At 43.1% G+C, this 19,166-nt stretch overlaps 1 protein-coding gene across 4 annotated transcripts in view; it reads left to right on the top strand.

The window, feature by feature from the left end:
- The window catches only part of LOC141476606 (E3 ubiquitin-protein ligase KCMF1-like), a 51,982-nt gene that overhangs the window by 11,659 nt on the left and 21,157 nt on the right, over positions 1-19,166 (top strand). For all 4 annotated transcript variants that reach the window (XM_074165364.1, XM_074165367.1, XM_074165368.1 and 1 more), the window contains exon 2: positions 11,331-11,498. In XM_074165364.1, coding sequence (XP_074021465.1) covers positions 11,331-11,498 — 168 coding nt within the window. The remainder of the gene's footprint in view (positions 1-11,330; positions 11,499-19,166) is intronic.

Here is a 19,166-nt window from a genome sequence, read left to right as displayed (position 1 = left end):
GAGTTGCCTGGGAGTCCTATAAGCATATTAGAATTGTCATCTTGTCCATGGTTGCTTTCTGAATTTGGCATAAGGGTGTCCAATTCTTTTGTCTGTGTTTTCTCTTGAAAGCGGATAAAGGTTTGCTCTTCACTAGAGCTGAGACTGGGAAGTGTTCATCATGGCTGGTCAGGAAGATAGTTGTATTAGACTCTAGGCCACATAATGATTTGGGGGGAGGGAGGGGTGTGTGTCAAATGCTGTGTAGAGAGCAGGTCCAGTTTTCGAAAGCGTCTAACTAGAGGAGTCTGATTCATGTGCTTGGTGTTCTAGAGTTATACTTGAAAAGCTGAAAGTATCTGCAGATTAGCATGTAAATCCTTAGAACTGATTTATCTTCTTGGCATATTGAGAAAGAGTATATGTTTAATAATAGCAGAAACTGATTCGAGTTATATCTAGAGTGTTTTGACCTATTCTGGTCTACTTCAGTATAAATGGATAATGTTTATATTTTATCCTGTAGAAGTACTTGTATCCTCTCAGTGGCTTGGTTCTTGTGATAATCAACTTGATAACATCAGTAGCTTAGTGATTTGTGGAGGTGGGGGGCAGAAAGTTCAGTGAACTTGATCACTTGTTTGAATGCAACCTTGTATTGAATACGTTTTAAAAATAAACTGCATTCCCTGGATCTACTAGTAATCTATGTTATGACATTTGGCTAGAATTGTAAGAAAATAACCTTGGCCAACAGACTGTTCCACCTAACGTGGCAGTGAAACTGTTTCAGTGATATAAAAGGGAAAAATTAAGCATTTGGTGTTTATACTTGGGTTGCAAGGTTACTCTTAGGCTTGTAGCATTGGTGTTAGTTGTGGCATGCCCTCTCCTGGTATGATAGGTGTACTCAAGAGGTAGTCAACAATTTATTTTTTGCCTCGGTTCTCACTGGTGATATCCCTTCCCACATCTCTCAAACCCTTGAATCTCAAAGCAGAGATGGGGAACAAAGACCCTCACATCACAAGAAAAGATCAAGTTTGAGACCACCTGAGGAATCTGAAAACACAGAAGTCCATGAGACCTGATGGGTTGTATCCCAGGATCACAAGGGAATTGACTGATAGAGTTGCCAAGTCACTCTATCATATTTGAAAAGTCATGGCGGTAAAGTGCCTAGTGACTGGAGAAAAGGGAAACATCATACCCATTTTAAAAAAGGGTAATAAGGAGGACCCTAGTAACTACTGACCAGTCAGCCTTACCTCTGTGCCTGGTAAGATCAGAGTCACAGAGTCATATGGGGTTGGAAGGGACCTCTGGAGATCATCTAGTCCAACCCCCCTGCCAAAGCAGGTCCACCTAGAGCAGGTTGCACAGGAACATGTCCAGGAGGGTTGTGAATGTCTCCAGAGAAGGAGACTCCACCACCTCCCTGGGCAGCCTATTCCAGTGCTCTGCCACCCTCAAAGTAAAGAAGTTCCTCCTCATGTTTAGGTGGAACTTCTTATGTTCAAGTTTGTGCCCATTTCCTCTTGTCCTGTCACTGGGCACCACTGAAAAAAGACCGGCCCCATCCTCTTGACACCCTCCCTTTAAGTATTTATAGGTGTTGATCAGATCCCCCCTCAGTCTTCTCTTCTCCAGACTTAAAAGACCCAAGTCCCTCAGCCTCTCCTCGTAAGAGAGATGGTCCAGGCCCCTAATCGTGTTTTTAGCCCTCTGTTGTACCCTCTCCAGCAGTTGCCTGTCCTTGAACTGGGAAGCCCAGAACCAGACACAGTATGCCAGATGGGGAGGATCATGGAACAGATCCTCCTGGAAGATGTGTCAAGGTATATGGAAGGCAGAGAGGTGATTAGAGACAGCCAACGTGGCTCTGGCAAGAGCAAATTGCGCCTGACCAACCTAGTGGCCTTCTATGATGGAGGGACTGCATCAGTGGACAAGGGAAGAGCTATGGATGTCATCTGCCTGGACTTCTGTAAGGCCTTTGATATGGTCCCTCACAACAGTCCTGACTCTAAACTGGACAGAGGTTGGTTTGTCAGATGGACTGTTAAAGAGATAAGGAATTGGCTGGATGGCTGTGTCCAAAGAGTTCTAGTCAATGGCTTAATGTCCGAGTGGAAACCAATAACAGGTGGTGTCCCTCAGGGAGCCATACTGGGACCAGTACTGTTTAATACCTTCATCAACAATGTAGACAGCGGGATTGAGTGCACTCTCTGCAAGTTTGCAGATGACACCAAGCTGAATGGTGTAGTTGATTTGGTAGAGGGAAGGGATGCAATCCAGAGGGACGTTGGCAGGCTTGAGAGGTGGGCCCATGGGAACCTCATGAAGTTCAACAAGGCCAAGTGCAAGGTCCTGGATGTGGGTGAGGGCAATCCCCAATATCAGTACAGACTGGGGATGAATGGATTGAGAGCAGCCCTGCAGAGAAGGACTTGAGGGTACTGGCGGATAAAAAATTGGCCATGAGCTAGTAATGTGTGATTGCAGCCCAGAAAGCCAAACGTATCCTGGGCTGCATAAAAAGAAACATGGCCAGCAGGTCAAGGGAGGTGATTTTCCTTCCCCCCCCTTTTCTAGATGACTTGCACTTTTTTATGCGACTTCTAGAATCTGGGGTGGGAAAGCAAAGTGAAACAACTCTTTTTAATGTTGTGTTTATACCCATATGTGTTATGAGCAGAGCTGAAACTCAGCAGCACTGGGTGGTGCTCATATTTTTAGAATAGGGTCAGACAAGTATCAGATGCTGTAGCAGTGGACTCAACAAGTTTGTTGATAACAGAACAAGATCTGAGGATCTGCTTCTACTCCAGGTTGGAGTGGAGGAGAGAAGAGGCATCTCATTTGGAGAACAATAACTCTTCTGCCATTCTGGCCTACTATAGGCCTGGTTTTCTTCCTCCTTTCTATTCAACTACAAATCTACCTTGCCTTTGACTGCAGCCTCAGTCCAACCAATTAATTTTGGAAACACTCTAGTCTGGTTCCTTTTTCATGCTGCTGTATGGTGATGTTGCATGTTGAAATTCAGTGGTATTCTTGCATGTAATTCCATTAGCCTTTGAGAAGGATCAACCTGCTTAGCACTCTGTATAAGTTAGGGAGAAAAGTTTAGGTAACTGGCACTCTTCTTGTGGAGAAGAGATTGTTGTTAGGCTAGTTTTGTATGTACATAGGATACAGAAAGGATTTGGTAATCCTTACTTTGTGTATTAATGAAGGACTGTAATCAAGTTACAGGCTGGAAGGCTAGTTCTTGAACACTTAATTGGAATGTTATATTAGTGGAACTACCCACAAACATCACATTGCTTCAGTGTCCTGCTATAACTAAAAGGTTTTAGTCTAAGTTGTTTTTCTAACCTTGAGGTACTGTATCCACAGCTAAATCTTGCTGTCCTCATTGAGCTTTCTTAGCCAGGAATATTTTCTACTTGAATACCTCAGATGCAGGTTTCATGTCCATTTGAAGTAGATCTTATAGTGATTAGGGGATAATTTTTTCTCCTTCTGGTATTTCTAAAAGTTAAATATCCCAGAATATTGCTAAATGTGCAATGCTTCAGAATGTTTGAGGCACAGCAAGAAGCAACTGAATATTTCAGTTTCACTGTATGATTCCCCATGACATGCATTCTTCATAAGAAAACTAGCTATTGAGTTCTAGTCCTGACTTAGTCTATTGAAGAGTGAAGTTAGCACTGCTCTATAGTTTTGGCAGCTTAGATCTTGAGCTTTTCACTCTAGATAACAATTGATCTTTGAGACATCTTTCATGTGGTTTGAAAATATTCATCACGTGGCTGCTTTAAGTCATGCCAATTGAAATAGAATCATTTAGGTTGGAAAAGACCCTTAAGATCAAGTCCAACCATAAACCTAACACTGCCATGTCCAACCATTAACTATGTCCTTCAGTGTCACATCTACATATTTTTTTTTTTTTTAAATACCTCCAGAGATGGTGACTCAACCATAAAATCATAGAATGGTTTGGGTTTGAAAGGACCTTAAAGATCATTGAGTTCCAACCCCCCTGCCATGGGCGGGGACACCTCCCACTAGACCAGGTTGCTCAAAGCCCCATCCAGCCTGGTCTTGAACATTGCCAAGGAATCTCCCTGGGCAGCCTGTTCCAATGCTTGACAACCCTTTAAGTGAAGACATTTTTTTCCTAATATCCAATCTAAACCTACCCTGGTGCAACTTGAGGCTGTTTACTCTTGTCCTGTTGCTTTTTACCTGGGAAAAGAGACTCACACCCACCTTGCTACAACCTCCTTTTAGGTAGATGTGGAGAAGTATAAGGTCTCCCTTCAGCCTCCTTTTCTCCAAACTAAACAACCCCAGTTCCCTCAGCTACTCCTCATAAGACTTGTGCTCGAGACCCTTCATCACCTTCATTGCTCTTCTTTGGACACGCTACAGAATCTCAATGTCTGTCTTGTAGTGAGGGGCCCAAAACCGAACACAGTACTCAAGGTGGGGCCTCACCAGTGCTGAATACAGAGGTACAACCACTTCCCTAGTCCTGCTGGCCACACTATTTCTCATACAAGCCAGGATGCTATTGGTCACCTGGGCACATGGCTGGCTCATTCAGCCAGCATTCAATCAACACCCCCCGGGTCCTTTTCAGCTGGGCAGCTCTCCAGGCACTCTTCCCCAAGCCTGTAGTGCTGTGTGGGGTTGTCGTGACCCAAGTGGAGGACCCAGCACTTGGCCTTGTTGAACTTCATACCATTGGCCTCGGCCCATTGATCCAACCTGTCCTGATCCCTCTGTAGAGCCTTCCTGCCCTCAAGCAGATCAACAGTCCCACCCAACTTGGTGTTGTCTGCAAACTTACTGAGGGTGCACTCAATCCCCTTATCCAGATCACTGATAAAGATACTGAAGAGAACTGGCCCCAGTACTGAGACCTGGGGAATGCCACTCATGACCAGACACCAACTGGATTTAACTCTGTTTACCAGAACTCTTTGGGCCCAGCCATCCAGCCAGTTTTTTACCCAGTGAAGTGTACACCTGTCCAAGCCATGAGCAGTCAGTTTCTCCCAGAGAATGCTGTGGGAAACAGTGTCAAAGGCTTTACTAAAGGCTGTGGATGTTGTTTACCTGGACTTTCCCTCATCCACTAAGCGGGTCACCTTATAGAAGGAGATCAGGTTTGTCAAGCAGATCAGCGCTTTATAAGTAAAGGATGTTCTTAGAGTAGTTCCCTCATGGGTCAAACTAGTAGTGATAGGTGTTGCTATAGATGTTATTCCAGATAGCTGTCTGAAGGAACAGGGAATCTGCAGAGCACAAGTTACTAGGCTTAACACACAGCAGCATATTAAAGAAATCATATTTAAATGGTGTTTTCACATACTGGTTCCTTGTAATATAGAGCTTGTTTCTTGTAGCCTGGAAACAGGAGTGATTTAAGCAGCATGACCAGAAAGCTGAATAAGGAACTCATCTCTGATAAGATTGTTGAGAATCATATGTAAAAATACAACTTTGAAATAATAATTAGTTGAGGATACAGAACTCTGAGTTCTGGCTTGGAGGGATGCCACGATGGATTTTTTTTGCTAGTGATTGTGAGACTTCTCCCAGTTGCTTGTAGAATATTTCATCTGCCTTTTCATCCTGGTTGGGTGGTCTATAACAGACTCCCACCATGATATCAGCCTTGTTGTCCTTCCCCCGATTCTTGCCCATAAACACTCAACCCTTTCATCACCATCATCAAGCTCCAGACTGTCAAAACACTTCTTAACATACAGGGCTACCCCACTGCCTCTCATTCCTTGCCTATTCCTTCTGAAGAGTTTATAGCCATCCATTGCAGCATTCCAGTTGTGCGAGTCATCCCACTGTGTTTCTGTGATTGCAACTATATCATAGCTTTCTAGCACAATAGCTTCCAGCTCCTCCTAGTTGTTGTCCATGCTGCATGCATTAGTGTAGATGCACTTCAGATGGGATATTTATCCTGCCACCTTTTTTGGGGGAGAAGCCCTAATTTCTGTGTGACTCTTCTCAGGCGCTTCTATGGTTTCTAACACATGAACAATCCTTGCATCTTTGCTGTCATGTGGATCTCCATCCCCTGCCTCCACTGAGATGGCTAGGGTGCTGGATGCATTAGTACAGAGACATTTCAAATGTGCTCCAGTGTACTCAGCACATCATGGAGCATACTGAAGGACCTCGCTGGCACACTGTCCTTCAAACATTGGCATGCTGCCCCCAGGCTTATCTCTAGCAAGCCTGGTTTTGTCCCTTGCCCCCTTCAAATCTAGTTTAAAGCTCTTTCAATGAGCCCTGTTAATTCCTGCACAAAGATCCTTTTCCCCCCCTTGAGACAGGTGTACCCCATCTGTTGTTAGCAGGCCTGGTGTCATTTAGACTGACCTATGATCAAAAAAACCCAAAATTTTGCCAGTGACACTAGTCTTGGAGCCAGTTATTGATCTTCTGGCTCTTCCTGTTTCTTCCCTCATCATTCCCTGCAACTGGAAGGATAGAGGAGAACACTACTTGTGCTCCTGATCCCTTAACCAGTTGTCCCGAGGCCCTGATGTCTCTTTTGATTGCCCTTGGACTTCTTGTTGCAACTTCATTGCTGCCTATATGAAAAAGCAATAATAGATAATAATCCGAGGGCTGTACCAGGGTAGGAAGTTTCCTTGTCACATCTTCAACCTGGGCCCCAGGGAGGCAGCAAGGCTTCCCTAAGCAATTGGACCTTCTGTTCCACTCAGAAGAGAGTCTCCTATGACAATAACTCATCTCTTTTACTTTATAAATGTGGTTTTGACACAGTGCATAGGCTGACTTAACTTTGGAGATGCCTCCAACCTAGATAAACCATTGTCGTCTTCATTGTTTGGTTCTGCTTGCAGAGCCTCGTACCTATTATGCAAGGGCACCTGGGAAGGTGAGGTAGTCATGGAGATGTGCCTGCTGTGCTGGGCAGGAACTTTTCACCATTTTCCCCCCCATCCCTTAAGTCACTGCATTCTGCTGGGTGGAGAGAGGATAGGGAATCCTCTGTATCGTGTGTTCTGTCTGCCTGACAGGCCTGTCCCAGGGATGGTAGGGTGCGGTTCCAGTAGTCTATCTCTCTGTGACTCCCTGATGTTCCTCAACTTACCTTCTCCCAGAGCTCTGTTGCTAAGCTGAGGAGTTCCTCTATCTGGGTGCACCTCCCACAGGTGTACTCACTACTGGCATAAGAGTAAGGCACACCATGCATGTGTGGTTAACTTGACATACCAGAATAGTGAGTCCAATGTGTTAAACAACTTTTTTTTTTTTTCCCTTTCTTTCTATTCATGGGGTTGTTATGCATCTCTTGATTTGTCCATAAATTCAAAATGCTTATCTGTAAAAATTGATATTACCAAGAAGGAAATACCCTTGAAGATGCCTTTAGGAGTGCGATTTGATCACTAAAAGGTATAACGAGTTAAAAATCTTTAGGTTTTTAGTTCAATGCTATCCTTTAATGGAATACTGTCGCATTAAAAAGCGAGCATGTTTTTGTCCATGAGCAACGAATTTTTTTAAATAGACCTGGTAGCCCCAGTTATTCTGATTGTGAGGAGAGGGTACATGGTATAAATGTCAGTTTAATGACATCAATGACATAATGACATGATTTACCTGGACTTGTGCGAAGCATTTGACACTGTCCCATATGACTTCCTTGTCTCTAAATTGGAGAGATATGGATTTGACGGATGGACCACTCGGTGGATAAGGAATTGACTGGATGGTTGCACTCAAAGAGCTTATGGTCAGTGGCTTGATGTCCAAGTGGAGACCAGTGATGAATGGTGTTCCTCGGGGATTGGTATTGGGACTGGTGCTGTTCAACATTGTTGGGGTTTAGGCCAAATTGGTCAATTACAGGTGATGGATGCTCTCCCCCCCCACCTCTCCCTCCCAGGAGAGGAGGAGGAGAGAGAAAGAGACTTACGAGTTTAGAAGGAACTAAACTACTTTAATAAAATATTAATAATAAACCAAAAAGGAAATAATGACAATAGATAATGATTTTTGTATATGTTGTATCAAGCTCCCAGGATGTCATCACCAGCAGGCATTGGGGAAATCCCAGACTGGAATCAGTGATGAAAAGGAACTGGATTCCAGCTCTGGAGTCAGGAACACACAGATATGAGGATCAAAGGCAAATGAACAGATAGGGTCCTCTTCGGATGTCAGCTGTTGAAGAAAGAGAGCTGACCCTTTGATACTCTTATACTGAGCATGGGGCAGATGGGATGGAATACCCCAGTTGGTCAGTTCTGGGTCACCTGTCCTGTCCCCTCCTACCTGCAGGTGGGACCCCTCTACACTTTTCTGTTTCCGACCCTCCAATGGGGCAAATAATGAAATTAGCTGACCTTGGTTGTTATAGCAATAAGTATAAGCAAGAGCCTCTCTGCATACCATTTCTTGGCATGAAGTATAAACATAGGTCTTAACATTCTGAGAACGAACACCTTTCCCCACAATATGCTGTTAATTTCAGAGAGTTAGAAGAGGCCTAGCTAGGATGTAAAATTACTGAACAGAAAGTTGGTTCTATTTTACCTCAAACAAGGACAAATATCTTTGTTGGTGACATGGACAGTGGGACTGAGTGCAACCTCAGCAAGTTCGCTGATGACACCAAGCTGTGTGGAGCAGTCGACATGCTGGAGGGAAGGGATGCCATCCAGAGGGACCTGGACAGGCTTGAGAAGTGTGCCTGTGTGAGCCTCATGAAGGTCAACGTGACCAAGTGCAAAGTCCTGCACATGGGTTGGGGAATTGCTATGCACAAATACAGTCTGGGCAGAGAATGGTTTGAGAGAAGCCCTGAGGAGAAGGTCTTGAGGGTGTTGGTTGGTGAGAAGCTTGACATGAGCTGGTAATGTGTGTTTGCAGCCCAGAAAGCCAACCACGTCCTGGGCCACATCAAAAGAAGTGTAGCCAGCAGGTCACGGGAGGTGATTCTACTCCTCTACTCTGCCCTGGTGAGACCCCACCTGGAGTACTGTGTCCAGCTCTGGGGCCCCCAATATAAGAAGGACATGGACCTGTTGGAACGAGTCCAGCGGAGGGCCACAAAGATGGTCAGAGGTTTGGAGCATCTCTCCTGTGAGGACAGGCTGAGAGAGTTGGGGTCGTTCAGCCTGGAGAAGAGAAGGCTCCGGGGAGACCTTATTGTGGTCTTCTAGTACTTAGAGTCACTCCCCATCTTTCCCTTTATCAGGGAATGTAGTGATAGGGCGAAGGGGTAATGGCTTTAAACTGAAAGAGGGTAGACTTAGATTAGGTATTAGGAAGAAATTCTTTACTGTGAGGATGGTGAGGCACTAGAGCTCAGAGAAGTTGTGGATGCCCCATCCCTGGAAGAGGTGTTCAAGGCCAGGTTAGATGGGGGTTTGAGGAACCTGGTCTGGTGGAAGGTGTCCCTGCCCATGGCAGGAAGGTTGGAACTAGATGATCTTTAAGGTCCCTTCCAACCCAAGCCATTCTATATTTCTGTGATTATTTGGGCCGGTTTATCAGTCTACATGTGCATTTCTGTATTGATAATTGACAGTAGAAAAACTGAAAAAGTCTCCTTGCTAGTCTGTAAGGTAAAATGCATCAAAAACCTTTATTTAAAAAATAAACCGGATTATTTCTCTTCTGTGATCATTTCCATAAGGTCGTTCTGGAGAAGATGCAGGAGAACAGTTTCCATGGAATAGGAGTAAATTTGAAAAGCTTTTAAAAAGTCACTAACGCGTCATGTAAATCAGAACTTTGTGATGAATCTGAATTCTTCTCACAACTTGTTTATTTTTTTGCTCTTTTTGTTCCATGCTTATAATGGAACCCTTCCTGAGTGTGTGTTTTTCCTCAGAACCTGAGATTAATATGGATGCATCTAGTTCAATTTGGCATTGTTATCTTTCAGTGTGGGATTGTTGGTTTGGTTTGTGCCTTTTTTTAAGGAGCAGAGAGGCAGACTTCTACAATTGTAATTAACGGTGCGTGTGTGGGTTAAAAAGAAGAGAGCTGAACTTATGTGGCTTTTATTTTTCTTGGCACTTTCCTCTCCTGTTACATTAAAGGATATGGAAGCAGTGTGTTTTGTCACCTGCTGTCAGGTTATCAAATTGAAACATGGTAATTTAGAGTGATATGAAGAAATACTAGGTTGGAGAGATGTTGAGAGAATTCTCTCTATGTAATTTAATTTTGTCCTCAACCTCACATTGCAAGTAGTAGTGGTGACTTGTGTTAATACTAGATTTTTATTTGATCATAGAAGTTATAGTTAGGAAACGATCATTGGGATATTTGCAGTTTTGAGACCTTGTTGATCTTCCTCTGCTAATTCTCTTGGAGTCAATGCCAGTACTTTCTTCCAATAACATTGTTTCTATAATGTTTTCTGCATTTGTACTGAAGTATGAAAAGCTTGTTTAAATTGATCCTGAAAGAGGACTTAGATCAAAATATCGCATGTGTTGTACACACTAGTTATTTTTGTGAAGGCCCTACTGCAAGTGAAAGAAGTTTTTGTGGGCCTTGATGCGTGAAAAGATGATGATGCTTCCTTTGCCCTTATCTAAATTAACAGCAGAGAGCTGAAATGACAAAAAAAATTGCAAAAACCTTTAGAAGATAATGAAGCCTTTTCCTCACACAGGCAGTGTGACTGCTTTACAGTGCAAAGATTGAACTTCCAAAAAGAAGCTGAAGAGCTGATGCAACATAAAATTCAAATGTATTTAAAGTTCTTCTGTACTTCAAAATAGAAGACCCAAATTTCTGCTCCCAGATATGTATACGTTGTGAAAAACTGTTGTGGCATTCTTCAGAATTGAACTATTAGAAAGTATAAAAATAAACACAAAAGCCAGGAAGGGAGGGTGTTATGTGGTGGTGGTGGGGTGTGTGTGTGTGGTTTGTAGGATGGTCTGCTGTGGGCTTTTTCTTTGTTTGCTTGTTTTCACAAAACTTCCAGATCAACCACTGTACTATTTAATCTTGAGAGTGTTTTGAACCAAGCTTCTGAACAGGGGAAGAAAGCAATTAAAAAGAATTTATAGCCTAACCAGTTATCATTTTGAGTGCTTGACTGGTTTTATTTTACTTTGAGTTAGACTTTCACTTTGGATGATTATTGTCTTTTTAACGATATAAATATGCTTAAAATTGGGTCTTATTGTGCATCAGCTGCATAAAAGCTTCTCGGCTTAATTCCTTTTGTTGCAATAGCAACAAATCTGTGCCATTAAAACAATGTGAAATTATTGTTGTTTTCAAGCAATTTTCTTTGTTCACAGGTGTCAGCTGTGATGCATGTTTAAAAGGAAATTTTCGAGGTCGCAGATACAAGTGTTTAATTTGCTACGATTACGATTTGTGTGCAACTTGTTATGAAAGTGGTGCAACAACAACAAGACATACAACTGACCATCCAATGCAGTGCATACTAACAAGAGTAGATTTCGGTAAGTAATAATTTAATTCATATTAGAGCTTTTTGCAGTAGCTTAACTTGTATTTTTGTTTCACTACTTAAAACCTTTTTTTCCCCAAATAGTATGCTGAAAATTATAGCAAGCTCCTATCTCTGTGATAAAAAGCTTATTTTCTCTTTGGTTCTAACATATGAAATCTGCTTGACTCTTTTGGGTTAAGTGTTTTGGCACATGACAAGTTATCAGACTATTAAATATATATCTGATAAAAAAGTATTACTCTTAAATTAACTTCCAATTCAAAAGGTGCAACAAAACTACATGCACATCCCCCCCTCCCCCACCCTCCTTCCCCCAGTATCTTGCACCAGAAAGTACCATGGTGAAGAGGAGAAATAATGGTGAGAGTTTGGGGAAAATGTTGTTTTCTAGTTACATCATGGGATGTTAATGCAGTAGGGGTGGTAGGCTATATTGAATGTGGAAGACTAGTGGCAAGGGCTAGGAAATAGTCCTCTTAGTTGCTGTTTTCTCTTCCCTGAGTAATTTCTATCACATTTATAACACCAGTGTTGTAATTCAGGAGATACTTCCATAGCAGATATTTGCATTAAGATGATGTTGCCATTGGATGCTTATTTCTTTTTATAGCCCACAAGGCTAATGTTTTAGTAAAAACTGTAGTGATTGTATTGTTTTTGAACTTTTTAGCTCTTAGTCTTTTTTTTTTTTTTTTTTACTTTTTCGATTTAAAAAAAAAAAAAGTATGTAAGTTCCTATATGCATTTAAAGCTCAGAACAGCTGAATATACCAATATACAGCTTCTTTCTTGGAGCTCTCTTTGAGCAGAGAAGCATTCCATTCATGTGTAATTCACAAGTAGCTGCTTGCCCTAAGCCTGACTTGTAATGACTTTGAAATTTGTGCTCTGAGAATCCAGAGTTTGGAAAGACAATTTTAAATATACAAATATATTTTTGAAAATCATGTCACTTAAGTTTCTTGATAGTTCTTCTTGGGCTTCACTTTTTTGCTTACTCATGAGGTAAAAATATTTGTTCTAGTCGCTATTTGAGATATATGGTTCAAACTTATTTGTCCCCGATGACAGTTATTCTTGTATATTACATATAGGGTTAAATGGCAGCAGCATCATAAAACATTAAGGGTACATGATTCATAGGGAAAAGAGGACTGATGTATGCTTGCTATGGAGCCATTAGTTACCTTCAGACTGTTAGCACTGAATGTTAATACAATGGGAAAATTTATTGGGAGGATTTTTAAGAAGATAAATGACTTACAACCAATCTCGTGAATGTTCTGTGCATCTAGAAAACACTTTGTTTCCTGGAAACCTCAATACTTTTCTTTGAAAGCCTCTAAGTAAATATACCTTTGGATTAGGGTGTGTTACATAATTTTAAAAACCCCATGAGGGATACAAGTGGACAAGTAAAGGCTTGTCTGAACAGGGGGCGTTCCCCAAGCAACTGACCCTGAACCTGCTGATTGGAAGAGACAGCAAGGGGTGGAGCCTGCACCTGGCAGCATGGGAGACTTCAGCAGGCAAAAACAATCAGCCCAGCTGATTGCAATGGACAAGCATATATATTCCCAGCAGGCAGGTGCATGGTGACCACCCAGCAAAAAGCAGTGTTCTTTGCTTCTCCTGAGCTTCTGGTACCTGGTAAAACCAGTGTGGCCGCACAGAGCTCCTGTTTAAGCATGTGACCACCCAGGTTTCTGGCTGTGGGATGTGTGAAGGGATATTCCTAGAAGTGGAAAGTAATTGCAAGCAAGCCTGTGGGAGGTGTGACCAGATTGATGAACTGCTCTGCTTGGTGGCTGAGCTGCAGGAGGAGGTGAGCAGACTGAGGGGTATTTGAGAGTCTGAGGAGGAGATTGATCAATGGAGCCGTACTCTGGCATCTGTGATGCATAGAAGCCAACTCTGTGGCCGTTACAGAGGCAGGTCCTGGATCTGCTTTGTGCCAGGAGGAAGGCAGTGTCACAAGTGATAAGGAGGAGCGGAAGAAGGTTATGACATGGAGTGGTAAGAGAAAACCCCTCCTTACCCTCTAAGATACACCCAGGCCCTCATACCTGTTCTGTAAGGGTAATAGATGAAGAGCATAATGAGAAGGAGGAGGAACCTGCACAAGCAGTCTTGAGAAGATCAGAGAGACCAACCCCTCGCAACAAAACCTGCATTAAGACCAGTGCCGAGAAGAAACAATGGCAAGTTATGGTCATTGGTGATTCCCTCCTGTGTGGAATGGAAGTACCCGTTTGCAGACTGGACCCTCTTTTCAGGGAAGCTTGCTGCCTCCCTGGGGCCCAAATTAGGAATGTCACTACAAGTCTGAAGAGCCTAGTTCAACCATCAGAGTACTATCCATTCCTGGTCTTTCACATGGGTGCAAATGATGTCACAACAAAAAGCCTGAGGTCAACTGAAAGACTTCAGGGCCCTGGGAAGAATGCTAAAAATCTTGGAAGCTCAGGTAGTATTTTCCTCAATCTTCCCAGTAATGGGGGGAGACTTTGGAAGAAACAGGTAAGCCCTGGATATCAATACCTGGCTTCAGGACTGGAGCCTGTGCCAAAACTGTGGGTTTTTAAACCATAGAAGAGCCTTCGAGGCACAAAGTATGCTGGGGCCTGATGGGATGCACCTGTCCCTGTGGGGAAAATGGGTCTTTGGGTGTAAGCTGGTGGGGCTGATCGAGAGCTTTAAACTAGAATTTATGGGGGAAGGGGATACCAACAGAATTGTGGTAGGTAAGCCAAGGGTTGGCATGGCACTGCCTGAGTGTGGTAATGCTAGTGGGAATGCTTATGCTGCTCCTGGGAGCACCAAGGGCTCAGGAGTGTATCTGAAATGCTTGTACACCAATCCACACAGTATGAGAAACAAACAGAATGAACTAGAAGTGTTGGTCAGTTCCCAGAGCTATGATGTCATTAGTATTAGTGAGACTTGGTGGAATGGGTGTTAGGTCCTGGTCTGATGATTGGTCCGTGAGGGGCTCGTAATGATTCTGAGGGTGCGATTAAGACACAAACAAGGTCAGATGCTGTTTATTATAGTTTTACTATTGTTACCTGAAAATAACACTAGATGGCGATAGAACAAAGGCAGAGGTATAGGAAAGAAGGAAAAGAGAAGCAGTATTATGGAGTGCAGCAAGAATAGTCACCACCAACAAGATGTTAGGTCCGTGCAACATCCTGATGGTCCTCTGGAGTCAACAGCGTCCCATTGATCAGTGATTCTCAAGTTGTGACAATGGCAAGGGTCGATGGTGGTGAGGGGTCCCATTTGCAGTGGGGGGCAACGGTAATTTATAGTCCCTGTCAACTCATAGTTTGACTAATCAATGTGACAGTTACCTGTGCTCATCCAATTATTGTCTGACACAGTTGCTGTGTGAGCCCCCCTGGGCAGTGCTGTGCCCTGCATGGCAAATGAGTTTTTTGGGGGTAAACAAGATATAGTTGTTTTGAGAACCAAGGACGTACCTCCTTTGTTGTCATATCATGTACACAGGTGGCAGATATCTTGCAGCAAGCCACCTTTGAGACATGCTGTTTTTCTGTCGGGTCCTCACAATGAATCCCACAGTTGGAGTGCTGGGATGGAGGGCTACAGGCTGGGCAGGCAAGGTGGAGGCGTCACGCTATACACGAGAGAGTTTTGATTGTTAGATAGTGGTGTTGTGGTTGAAAGCCTCTGGGTAAGGACTAGGGGGATGGAAACAAAACAGGTGTTGTAGTGGGTGTCTACTATCAATTGCCTGGCCAGGATGCAAGCACTGATAAAGTTATTCTATAGGCAATTAGGAGAAATCTCTGCATTGGTAGTCCTTGTCCTTATAGAGATTTCAACTTCCCAGACATGAACTGGAAATATTGTATTGCTGTGATGAGCAGGTCTTGGGAATTCTTGAAGTTTGTGGAGGATAACTACTTGTCACAAGTACTTAGTGACCAACTAGGAAAGATGCCTTCCTAGACTTGCTATTTGTGAATAGAGAAGGACTCGTGGGGGATGTAATGGTAGGTGGCTGTCTTGGCCACAGTGATTGTGAAATGGTTGAGTTTAAAAATTTTCAGTGTAATGAGAAAAAAGGTCAGCAGAGTTGCTGCCCTGGACTTCAGGAGAGCGAACTTTAAGCTATTCAGGGAGCTATTTAGCAGTGTCCCCTGGGAATCTGCTTTTGAGGGCTTAGGAGTCCTTGAGTGCTGGTCAGTTAAGAACTGCCTTTTAAAAGCACAGGAGCAGCCAATTCCATTGTGTTGAAAGTCAAGCAAATGGGGCAGAAGACCAGCTTGGCTGAACAGGGAACTCCTCGTGGAGTTCAAGAGGAAAAAGCAATTGTATGGCCTCTGGAAGCGAGGCCAGGCTTCACAGGAAGAGTACAGATCTGTAGTTTGTTTATGCAGAGAGAAGACACAAAAGGCCAAAGCTCAATTAGAGTTGAAACTGGCTAGTGTTGTGTCAAGCAACAAGAAGGGCTTTTAAAAAGTGAATTAATAGCAAGAGGAGGTCTAAAGAAAACATTGGACTGATACTTGATGAAGATGGTCACTTGACTAATATAGGAATGAAGAAAAAGTAGAGGCATTCGGTGCATTTTTTGCCTCAGTTTTTAATAATACTGATAGACCTTGGGCTGCCCAGTCCCCTGAGTCTGAGGCTATGAATGTGGGAGCAGTGACTTTCCATTTGTGGACACTGAAATTGTAAGGGACCAATTATATCAGCTGAATGTTCACAGGTCCATGGGGCCTGATGGGATTCATCCCAGAGTACTGAAGGAGCTAGCGGATCTTACAGCAAGACCCCTCTCGACATCTGCCAAAGGTTTTGGGAGTCTGGGGAGGTGCCGCCTGACTGGAAGCTAGCCAGTGTTATTTTACTTTACAAAAAAAGGGTGTGAGGGAAGACCCAGGAAACTACGGACCTATTAGTGTAACCTCAGTTTCTGGAAAAATTATGAAGATCATACTGGGTACTATTGAAAGGCATTTAAAGAATAATGCGATCATCAGGCACAGTCAGCATTGGTTCACAAAGAGAAAGTCCTGTTAAACTAATTTGATTTCCTTCTATGATAAGGTCAACCACCTAGTGGATGAAGGGAAGGCAGTGGATGTAGTTTTTCTGGATTTTTAGTAAGGCTTTTGATACTGTCCCTCACAGCATCCTTCTGGACAAGTTGCCCAACTGTGGAATGAGCGACTTCACAGTGTGCTGGGTGAAGAACTGGCTGAATGGCAGGGCTCAAAGGGTTGTAGTGCAATGCAAGTTTGATACCAACTGGGAAGTGCTGTTGACTCTCTTGAGGGACGAGAGGACTTGCAGAGGGATCTAGATAGATTTGGAGCATTGGGCAATGATTAATGGGATGAAATTTAACAAGTCCAAATGCCAGATTCTGCATCTGGGACAGAGTAATGCTGGGCACAAGTGTTGGGAGAGGAGTGGTTGGAGAGCAGCCCTGCAGAAAGGGAGCTGGGGGTGCTGGTCGCCAACAGGCTCAATATGAGTCAGCAGTGTGCCCTGGCAGCCAAGAGGGCAAACTGTATCCTGGGGTACATCAAACGCAGTATAACCAGTTGGTCAAAAGAGGAGATTATCCTGTTGTATTTAGCATTGGTGTGGCCTCACCTTTAGTATTATGTGCAGTTCTGGGCCCCACAGTTTAAGAAGGATGTTAAGGTACTTGAATGTGTCCAGAGGAGGGCAACAAAGCCAAGGATGCTGGGTTTGTCTAGTTTGGAGAAAAGGAGGCTGAGGGGCGACCTCATTGCTCTCTATAGCTTCCTGAGGAGGGGAAGTAGAGAGGGAGGTGCTGATCCCTTCTCCCTGGTATCCAGTGATAGGACATGTGGGAATGATTCAAAGCTGCGCCAGGGGAGATTTAGACTGGACATTAGGATTTCTTTACCGAGAGGGTGGTCAAACACTGGAACAGGCTTCCTAGAGAGGTAGTCAATGCCCCAAGCCTATCAGTGTTTATGAGGCATTTGAACAATGCCCTTAATAATATGCTTTAACTTGGTCATCCCTGAATTGGTCAAACAGTTGGACTAGATGATCGTTGTAGGTCCTTTCCAACTGAAATAGTCTATTCTATTTTAAATCTGCACGAAGAATCAAGCCAGAAAGGTGGAGGAAACTTTGTGGTGAAGTAGGGAGAGGGACCAATCCAAAATTACTACTTCCAAATTGTTTCATTTCTATGGAGCATAGGAGACACTTCTGTTTCTATAGCTTCTTTAAGTAAGAAAAATTAAAAATATATTCTAGTGTGGCTTAATACTTGAATACTGTTCCCTTAGAAACCAGTGTTACTAAGAGGAGAATAAAATGCTGAAGCTTGGCCCTTCAATAAGACTTTTTGTTTTATTAAACCTGGAACAGGATGAGGGGAAAGCATGTCACTGTTTTCTGAATCGCAACAAGGGCTAATGGCAGAGAACGCCATAGTACAAGTCACCCTGTTGATTTATGCAGCAGAGTAAAATAAAGAATGTTTAAATATCTTTCTGCTTAGGTTTTAGGAAGGGTTATGACTTCATTCTGAAAATATTTGTCTTGTGTTACAGTTCTGTATGGAATGTAAGGTAAGAGAGTATGTACAGTGTGGTTAAAAATCAGATGCCTAGAGAAAGTGTAGTAACTTTTTTAAGGGGCATCTTATAAATAAAGAGATTATGTGACTTAGACGAACATAGAGGGATTTACTAGATAAGGAAAAAGTATAATTAATGCTGGAGTTAGTTTAAACTTGTTTCAGAGTTGTCAGGTTAGCTGTTCCAGTGAAACTAAAAATTGTGAAGCAAAGATGTACAAGAAGGTTAAAAGAAAACATCCTGAAAGGAAACATCAGCAGTATAAAACTAAATGGAAAGAAGATGGAACTGGATGGAGATGTCATTTGCTGTCTATGGAAGTATGAGTGGGAAACGTAAGAATAAAGAACACTGGGAGGGAAACACCTGAAGTAAAAACATAGAATGGAAGACTGTTAATGGAGGTAGATGTATAACTACTAGAATACCTTTCCATTGACAAAGTTCAGAATTATTGCTTTCAGTCAGATTTGAATAAGAGATGCAGGGTTGTGCACGCGTGAAGACTGTTTTAATGGGCATAAACGCATTGTGGTTGTCACTAGTTGATGAAGTTTGGGAGTGGACAGTAGGCAAGATGATGAACACTTTAGTTTTTGTGGTAAAGAGGGAGGCAGGAGACTATTTATTTTAATCGCAAAACTGAAAGTTCAGAGGAGGTCAATATCCCCTTCCCCCCCCTTAAAGAGGGGGGGAGAAAGATGTGTCACAAGAATGATTGTTCAAGATCCATCTGTAGTTGATGATGAAGATGGACCTAAGGGAAGGACCTAAGTATCTACTTCCATTCAGCATGTTACCCAGTAGGCAGCATTGTTTCTATATAGAAACACGTGGTGGTAATCTGTGCTTGAAACCTTGTTCAAGTTCTGGATTGTGATGGGGCAACGAACCAAGTAGATTCTCCTAGGTGTCAAGGATAGCTTGGACATCTAATGAAATTAGTGTGCAGTTGTATAACTCTGTAAGAATACTTGCCATGTAAACTCAATACACCAGGATTTGGTAGCGGGGGGAGGGGGGCAGGCTGTCTGTGGCTGCAGATGTGACTT

The sequence above is a fragment of the Numenius arquata genome, chromosome W (assembly GCF_964106895.1).
Source record: "Numenius arquata chromosome W, bNumArq3.hap1.1, whole genome shotgun sequence".
NCBI lineage: Eukaryota > Metazoa > Chordata > Aves > Charadriiformes > Scolopacidae > Numenius > Numenius arquata.
This window is presented reverse-complemented; position numbering and strand designations above follow the sequence as displayed.